The following is an 8,745-nucleotide window of genomic DNA, read 5'->3' as shown; positions in this document are numbered from 1 at the left end:
TATATCGGGGAAGAAACCCAAAATATGGACCAACCCTCAATGTATCGTGAGACTCAAAAGAAAAGTACAAATATGGAAACCCAGTGTCTTAAAAAAAAAGTGTCATAATCACTAAAAAAACAAAAAATAATGACATTTATATAGTTTACCATTATTAATTTATAACTCTCGATATGAGAGTTATATAAGTTAGTGTTTTTGTTTTCTTACTCAAAAAAATTGAAAGAATGATTGGTAAACATGGTACTTTGGTACAAAAATTTTGATACCACTATCATACCAAATATGATGCCAACTAGTTTAGTTGGTACAAATTGATAATAAATACATACCAATATCTTTTTAATTTTCAATTTTAATAGTTGAAAACGAGCAACAACATTGACTAATTTTGTTATGTAATTAAAAAAATTATTAAACTAATTATTACTCCCAATATACTATCCATAACTCAAAAATAGATATTGGAATAGATACTAAACCTCTTTTAGGGGTTGTTTGATTTCTTGCTGACCTGGTTCGGTTAGTGTGTTTGATACCATCTATTTTATATCTTACTCGGTCCACAGTCTGTCCATGATGCTTTGATTTGGTTCTCTGGAAAAAAAAGTTGACTAGAAAATGGACGTGTTTTGCCCTTGCCCTTGACGCAGGCACTGCATCTCTTTGAATCAATCTATGAAGCTTTTCCTTCCACCACCACCCATCCTCATTCCAAAAACAAGTTTTCTTTTCTTCTTTCCCTTAATGAACGACCAGATCGCTCCTCCAAAAAAAACACGACGACTCTCGTTCTTCAGCATTAACTTTCTCTTACTCCTGTGCTCGCTATCGTTATCTAGCAATTAACGATCTCACCAAGTCCGACGGTAAACTATCATTCTTCTGTTTAATGCAACTCACTTTCTTCCATCTTCATGATTTTCTCCCTTTATTTCTCTCAACTTTTCAGATTCACTAGAACTAACATGGATTTTTTTGGAGCTTTGTAGTTTGTGGATTTGCACTGATTTTGAACATAGATCACGGAAGGTACTATGAAATTATTCTTAGTTACTATGAAATTAAACTATTTGTGAGCTCTAATTAAACAACTTTTACCTCTGTTTTGCTATGGCTTTTGAGTTCTGGTCATGATGTTGATTCTTTCATCATACATTCATTTTGATTTCTTTCTTTATATATTAGTTTCGATGAAAATAATTGGTTATTAGAATGAAATATATAGACTCCATTATAATGTAACATATCAACCAATCATCGTGCTAGGATGATGATGATGAAGAAGATTCATCATTTAAATCTTCTCTTCTCCTAAATGCATCGAGTGACCAGACGATGCTTCTAAGGATATGCGGTTAGATAAGCACAATAAAAAAAGAGGCTTCTTGTTTTTATCTCTAAAATTGGATTTTTTTATAGTAGTTATTTTTCTTATGTGTTTGTTTGTCATGAGCCAAATATATAAAAGTATTATGGATTATTGACTATTAAGATTTGTGTTTGTTTATACTACTAGGATTTGGTGGAGGATGGTGAAGATTGTGTGAGATGTGTTCCAAGGGAGATTAATTTTTGTTGGAAAACAATTAGAAGATGTCATAACTATTGCCAACAAAGCCCATAAAAAGGATAAAAGAGATCAACCAAAAATGTGTCAAATGTGTAAAAGAGATCAACCAAAAATGTGTCAAATGTGACAAAGGCAAAAACATGTTACCTCCTATTTGGATTCAATTTAATTTGGTCTATCATATTTTATCTTTGTGTTGAAATGATATTTGTCAACTTAAAATAATATGTTTACATATTGTCAAAGTGAAAAAATCATATAATGTTCTCTAAATGAATTATTATAAAACATGTTGTTTGAAAATAATATAGTTATTTTGCACAGTCAGTCAAATACAAATCAAACAAGTTTCAGTCAGAAATTAATTCAGTCAGAACTTCTAATCCAGTCACCTTCTAACTCATTTAACAACTATCAAATTACCCCTTAATGTGATTTACCAACACAAATAATATTTTAAAATCAAGGAATTCAAATATTGTTTACTTTGGTATTATTTGTCTAATCATATCATATGTTACTTAATCAAATTGCTTGTAGTTACAATATTTTAAAAAACATATAAAATAACATATTATATATAAAACTAATTTTAGGTATTTCCTTTTTTACTTTTACTAATCGGGAAATCTTAATCTATCGTTCCAATTTGATTATGTAAATAGTACTTCCTCCGTCCCAAAATTATTGTCCGGGTTTGACTTTCGAAGTCTTTCCATGTCAACTTTGACCATAAATAACTTTATTTGTGTTATATAATTTGTGATGAAACTTATAACAATAGAAATACATTTAAAAAACAATTTATTCAAATATCTTGCATAAAAAACTATATAACAAAACATAAATTATTTAATGTCAAAGTTGAACAAAAGAGACTTAAAAAGTCAAACGTAAACAATAATTTTGGGATGAAAGGAGTATATATTAAGGTTGACAATTCTCGATATGATATGAAACATCACACGAACCCAATGTGCAAATAAACAGGTTTGAGTTGTACTTAAACGGTTTCAGGTTATTTTTGGATTGACTTGCCAACCAGTTTATTTGGTATAAGAGTAACGGTAAATATTATTTCAATTTTGATAATATATTTCAGTTAGTAATTATGTTTGACGTCTTTTCAATAAGATATTCTACCAAAAATTTTACTTATAAACACAAGCTTTATTGATTAAAAATAGAGGCAAATAACTTTATAATATTATGAAACATGTTAAAAATAAATAAAAGTAATATATACATACTCCTCTTACACGACAGTGACAAAGAAACCCGATGATGACCCGCAAACTCGTTTATATATATGACCTGTAAACTCGAATACGGTCACCCATGAACACGATTATATATGCATGACCTGCAGACTTTTAAACCCGTATAATTAAAGGTTACACGTTTGGTCGTTTAATTATACGGTTCGGGTCCGGGTCATGTTTTCTCACGGGTCAATCCACCAACTCAAGACCAACAAACCTGAACACAGGATGATTGTCATATATCAATGGCCCACTAGAAAAATGAAGAGTCATTATATAGTGAGAATAAATTAAAGAAATTACAAGTTGTATGTTGAATTTTATTTTGGATAAAACGTAGGGTCCATAACTAGTTTGTGTAAGCAAATTATAGATTTTATCAAGATATGTAAGAAACAGATTTTTTATTAATTTAGACAATCATATTTTACCAATTCATGTATTTAGTAATTAAGATCAGCTTTTGGACAAACCAATAAAAGTTGATAAAAAATACCAAAATTATTGTACAAATTCATGAAAAAAATGCTACATAAATTACTATTTTTTTTTTTCGATATATAAATTGATCATAAAAAAAGTCTTAACATTGTAGCATAAATCAATCGAGTTTTAACTACAATATTTCGTATATATGTATATCTTTATCAAATAAAAGTAAATTAATGAAATGCCCGATATGAACATAATTACCTCACGAGCCTAAGTTGAAACAACTTGATGCACATGTGTTTCTTATTATATATTAAGAGACTAATCTTTGATAAACTTTTTTATTGACAAAGTATATATTATCATTTATTCATTCACTTCATCAACAGGATCAACAAACATGCAAAGTTATTGGTTTTAAGTTATCCGCTAAATAATATAAGGTTGGTAAATTAACCAAACCACAATCCACCATCTATATATAAATATATAATGATTAGCAAAGTTCTTCAATTCATAAGTTACATATGATCATTTGTAGCAAAAATGATATTAGAACTTGGATATAAGATTTATCTCACCATCGGCACCTTCTGGTTATGGTGGTGGGAAGTCGAGAACCAAAGAGACGAACTCGCTCGCACAGTTCTCACCATTTCAGTTCCGACACTACTAATTCTATGGTACAAATGGAAAGTTTCGTATTCCAGAAAGCGCATACCACCAGGTCCCTTCGGCTTACCTGTTGTAGGCTACCTCCCGTTTCTTGGCTCCAATTTGCATGAAGGATTCACAAAGATGGCTCACCGATATGGACCCATATTCAGTCTCCGGCTTGGAAGAAAGCTTCATGTTGTGGTGAACTCGATTGACTTTGTAAAGGTCGTGGGTCATGACCTTGACCAGACGTTTGCTAACCGCAGCCCACCACTCACAGCGTTGACCATCACTTATGGTGGGAACGATATTGTATGGTCCAACAACAACAAACACTGGCGTAACATGCGTCAACTTTTGGTTAGTCATGTGTTGAGCAGTGCAAATGTCAATTCATGTCAGAGTTTTCGAACACATGAAGTGAGAAAGACTGTGAACGAAGTTTACACTAAGCTTGGTGAAAAGATCGATGTTAATGAAATTGCTTTCATGACTGAGGTCAACGTGGTGACAAGCATGTTATGGGGTTGTAGCAAATCTGGTGAAGCGAAGGATTCTAGTGATATTGGAGATGGGTTTCGAGAAGTTGAGTTCAAGATCATTGAGTTGATAGGAGCGCCAAACATATCTGATTTTCTTCCAATGTTATCGTGGTTTGATCTACAAGGAAGGCAGCGAGAAATGCAGAAGCAACTGGAATATTTTGATCGGATATTTGAAAAGATTATCCAAGAAAGAATCAAAGCCAAGTCCAGTAAAATCGAGGGTGATGTTGATGAAGATCGAAGGAAGGATTTTGTGGAGATGTTGTTAGAGCTTAAAGAGCAGAAAGATGCTCCAAAGGCAATCAACATCATTCAAATTAAGGCCCTGTTAATTGTAAGTCTCTCTTGGTTTTATTCTTTCTAAAACGAACTTATACTAATGATAGAGAAATTGCTATATAACAGAACATAGTGGTTGCGGCAACAGACTCAACATCAACAATGGTAGAATGGGTGATGGCAGAAATTTTGCATAATCCAGATGTAATGAGAAAGGTTCAGGAGGAATTAACAAAGGTAATCGGCATGAACATTGTTCAAGAATCTCATCTACCCAAATTGACATACTTGGATGCAGTCATCAAGGAGACATTCAGGGTACACCCTCCACTTCCTCTCCTAATTCAAAGATGCCCAGATGAATCCTGCATGGTAGGTGGATACATCATTCCAAAGGGTAGTATTGTCTATCTTAACATTTGGGCAATCCATCGGGATCCCAAGAACTGGCCTAATCCATTGGAGTTCAAGCCGGAGAGATTCTTGAACAGCAAATGGGATTACAATGGAAATAATTTAAAGTTTTTGCCATTTGGAGTAGGGAGAAGAATATGTCCGGGGATCTCACTTGGGGAGAAGATGTTGATGTATATATTAGCATCGTTGTTGCACTCGTTTGAGTGGAGTTTGCCAAAAGATGAAGAGTTTGAGCTTTCTGATGAGTTTGGACTTGTGACAAAGAAAAGGAAGCCACTAATAGCTGTACCCTCTCAAAGATTATCTGATGCAAGCCTCTACTCTTCTTATTAAAGATTACTAGTATAGTTAAAGGCTATTATTGTTAACATAAAAAGAATGTAACTTCCTGCTTCAATCTCTTTATTTCTTGGAAATATGTTTTGTAAAAACATTTCCTGAAATTCTGTTCTTTTGTGGTTATCTGTTTCTGTTCATCGCATTACATATCAACTTTGGAAAGGATGTGAAGGAAACCAAATACCATTCTCTGATCTGATGTATTTGCAGTCATATATATAATGATATAATGGGGTGTGATTCTGAGGTAACTTTTGTAACATTGGTATTTATTTATTTTTCAGTCAAGAAAACACAATGTTTACATGGTGTACGGAATAGGGATTGACACAATCATATGCGAGACTAGCAGGAAATCCACCCACAAAAATAAAGTCACCGAAGAAATTAAACAATTTGTGTAGAACAGCCAGAGTTTTATGAAAAAAAGCTAGCGAGAATTTTCGGGATACAAACAAGATCATTTAATAAAAAGAATTACAACACCACCCAACCCATCCAAATTGGGCACCGTTTCTTACGAATATTCATTACAAGGAAGGACAAAAAGTTGCACCTCATATATCACAAGATTATGAGAGGCAACTGAGTTGGACAGGGTTTTAATATGGTAAGAATGTATTTCGTTCACAGTTTTCGTAAGAGTTTGGAGGAATTAGAATGTAAATTCTAATAAAATTGTGTTTGGTGGAAAAAAAATCAAAGAAATTGGAATGGTTTAAAACCCATTAAATTATGTCTTTTAATGAATTGGTTGTTTTTGGTCAAGGGCAAACATTTGATTATTAGAAGGATAGTTTTAAGTTCTATTAGACTAGAGGGTACAAGCATGTTATTTGGGCGTTAAGGCCGACAAGAATATGGCTTAGGGCATTCACAATGCTTTGAACTCTATAGAGTTCAATGGAGTGCCACATCACCATTCATTATTTCATACAATTCTATTCATTTTTATTCTATAATGCATTAAACTCTAGTAGTTCAATGGAACATATTAAAAAATATTTATTTAAAAATTTAAATATTTTCATTTTTCCCATTGAAAAGTTCAGTGGCCATGGAACTCCAAATCCATTGAATGCCAAGGTGGCATTTTACAATGGCGGAGTTGTATCCATTGAATGACAAGTATGTATGACACCTCATTCAACTCTTTCATTAAACTCTTCATTGTGGATGCTCTTAACACCATGGTAATGGCTTGAACACCGCCCCCATGCCGTTAAGTTATCATCCGTGGTAATAAAAACGCCTTGAAACGTGTATTTTTCACGATCAAAATTGAGTTTAGTTTGGCCTTTTAACCATATTATTGAGCATTTTTTCAAATTTTTTTTACCTATATATAGTTACCTTCTATCCCAAACTCATTCACACCATTCATTTATTTGTTTATATTTTATAAAATTTCAATACTTCTAAAAAATGGATCCACTCAACCTATCCGACGACGACGGTGACGATGATGATGATGATGATGATGATGATATCTTCGTCAGTACGATGTATGAATATTACAGGGACGTGCTACTACAAGACCCAACTCATATACTAACAAGATGTGTGATGTTAAACATAGATCGCGAAGGACACAAACATCTGGTTCATGATTATTTTGTGGAAAATTATGTCTACCAACTAAGTGATTTCAAAAGAAGGTTTCTTTGGCGAAAAAGTGTATTTCTACGGATAGCCAACGCCTTGGAAAGCAGGTATCCTTTCTTTCAAATTTTATATATTTTAAATGTAGCTATTAGGTAAAATAAATATATTTTTTTATCTTTTAAATATATGTTTAGGTATGAATTTTTCCAAATGAGATATGATGCTAGAGGTAGACGGAGATTCCCAGGGTTGTAAAAATGTGCCGCGTCAAATAAGTTGATGGCTATAGGGGAGTCGCGCGATTCTATTGACGATTATATGAGGATATTTGAGAGAACTGCAATAGAAAGTTTGTATAGATTGGAAGAGGTGTTGTTGAAACATTCGGTGACATGTATTTGAGAAAACCTTCATTGAATTATATGCAACAACTATCACTACAAGAAAAGGGACCTTTAGCGACGACAATTGTCGTCTCTATAGGTTAGAAAGTCGTCCCTATAGATGGCTGTGAGGACAAGTCGTCCCTATATGCCTTTGTCGCTATAGCCCCGTCGCAATAGATAGTTTTTGTCGTCGCAATAGATCCGTCGCCATAGATAGCTTTAGAGATGACATATCGTCGTTGTTGGTTCTGGTTGTCGTCTCCATTGTTGGACCTATAGAGACAACATGTCGCCTCCATAGCTAAACCTATAGCAACAACATGTCGTCCCAATAGGTGTTGTACAAAATTCACATCCAGCTTCTGTTTTATGTTTATTTTTCCAGTTTACTCAAATATATAAAAGCAAAAACACTAAATTTAACTACCAAACATTAAACTATCATACAATATCAAAACATTTGAATATTTATACTATTGTTTATCAAAACATACTATATAATCTGAAATTGTTTAAAATTTTCATACAATTTGTTTACTTACTTGCATCACCACCTTTACGTCTGAAAACATACATTTGGGAGTGTTTAATGATGGAAAATGGTGGAGATGATGGTTCTGCTAAGCTAACTAAATAAAAAAAAGGAGACAAAAAAAAGGTCAAGTTGAATGCTGAAAATCCTGATAGCAAATGTGTACAATTGCATCCCTTCAGGATAATCCAAATTGCAGCCTAGGTACAACTGCATATGTTGATCAGAAACCTGTAGCATCACTTCCAACGTCTAGTGATGCAAATACAGGGTCGAAAAGAGAAGATCATATGGAAAGTTCTAGTAACAAGATTATCTTAGATAAAATTGCAACTCCTGATGCAAAGATAGTGGCAAAAAGAGAAGAGGGGACAAAAGTTGTCAATGGTGAAATGGGTTCAGGTACAACTCCAACTCATAATACAATGTCAAAAAAGAGAAAGAGGCAGAGGAAAAAGAAGCAATGTCATACTAATTTACCTGGTAGCAAGTGTTTTTTCATGGATACTCCAGATAAGTGTTAAAGATTTAAAGGGTTCCTACAAAAGGCTGTGATAACTAAACTTATTAAGTTTATAACAAAATGTGAAACTAATATGGTTTTTAAACTTACCCTGAAATTTGCTTCTTTTGCTTGAAGAGAATTCACAAGTATGGCATCATAACTGCAAAGATCATGCAAAAGAGTAAAAGAGACTAAATTCCAAGATAATGGATT

General features: G+C 33.1%; 1 protein-coding gene across 1 annotated transcript; it reads left to right on the top strand.

The window, feature by feature from the left end:
- The first annotated feature begins 3,773 nt into the window (after positions 1-3,773).
- Positions 3,774-5,764, top strand: LOC145057123 (cytochrome P450 71AU50-like). Its single transcript, XM_079004900.1, has 2 exons — positions 3,774-4,803; positions 4,875-5,764. Exons 1-2 carry the CDS (start codon positions 3,814-3,816, stop codon positions 5,496-5,498), a joined length of 1,614 nt encoding a protein of 537 aa, XP_078861026.1. The 5' UTR covers positions 3,774-3,813; the 3' UTR covers positions 5,499-5,764.
- Positions 5,765-8,745: the final 2,981 nt, after the last annotated feature.

Source organism: Lactuca serriola, chromosome 6, assembly GCF_051521515.1.
Source record: "Lactuca serriola cultivar US96UC23 chromosome 6, Lser_US96UC23_V15, whole genome shotgun sequence".
In the NCBI taxonomy this organism is placed as follows: domain Eukaryota; kingdom Viridiplantae; phylum Streptophyta; class Magnoliopsida; order Asterales; family Asteraceae; genus Lactuca; species Lactuca serriola.
Note: the sequence above shows the minus strand (reverse complement) of the source record. Positions and strands in the feature narration are given on the sequence as shown.

Bases quoted from the DNA above. Each gene is read 5' to 3' on its own strand.
- LOC145057123 (XM_079004900.1), top strand. From the start codon at position 3,814: ATGATATTAGAACTTGGATATAAGATTTATCTCACCATCGGCACCTTC. The intron at 4,804-4,874 runs GTAAGTCTCTCT...GCTATATAACAG, and splicing joins AAATTAAGGCCCTGTTAATT to AACATAGTGGTTGCGGCAAC.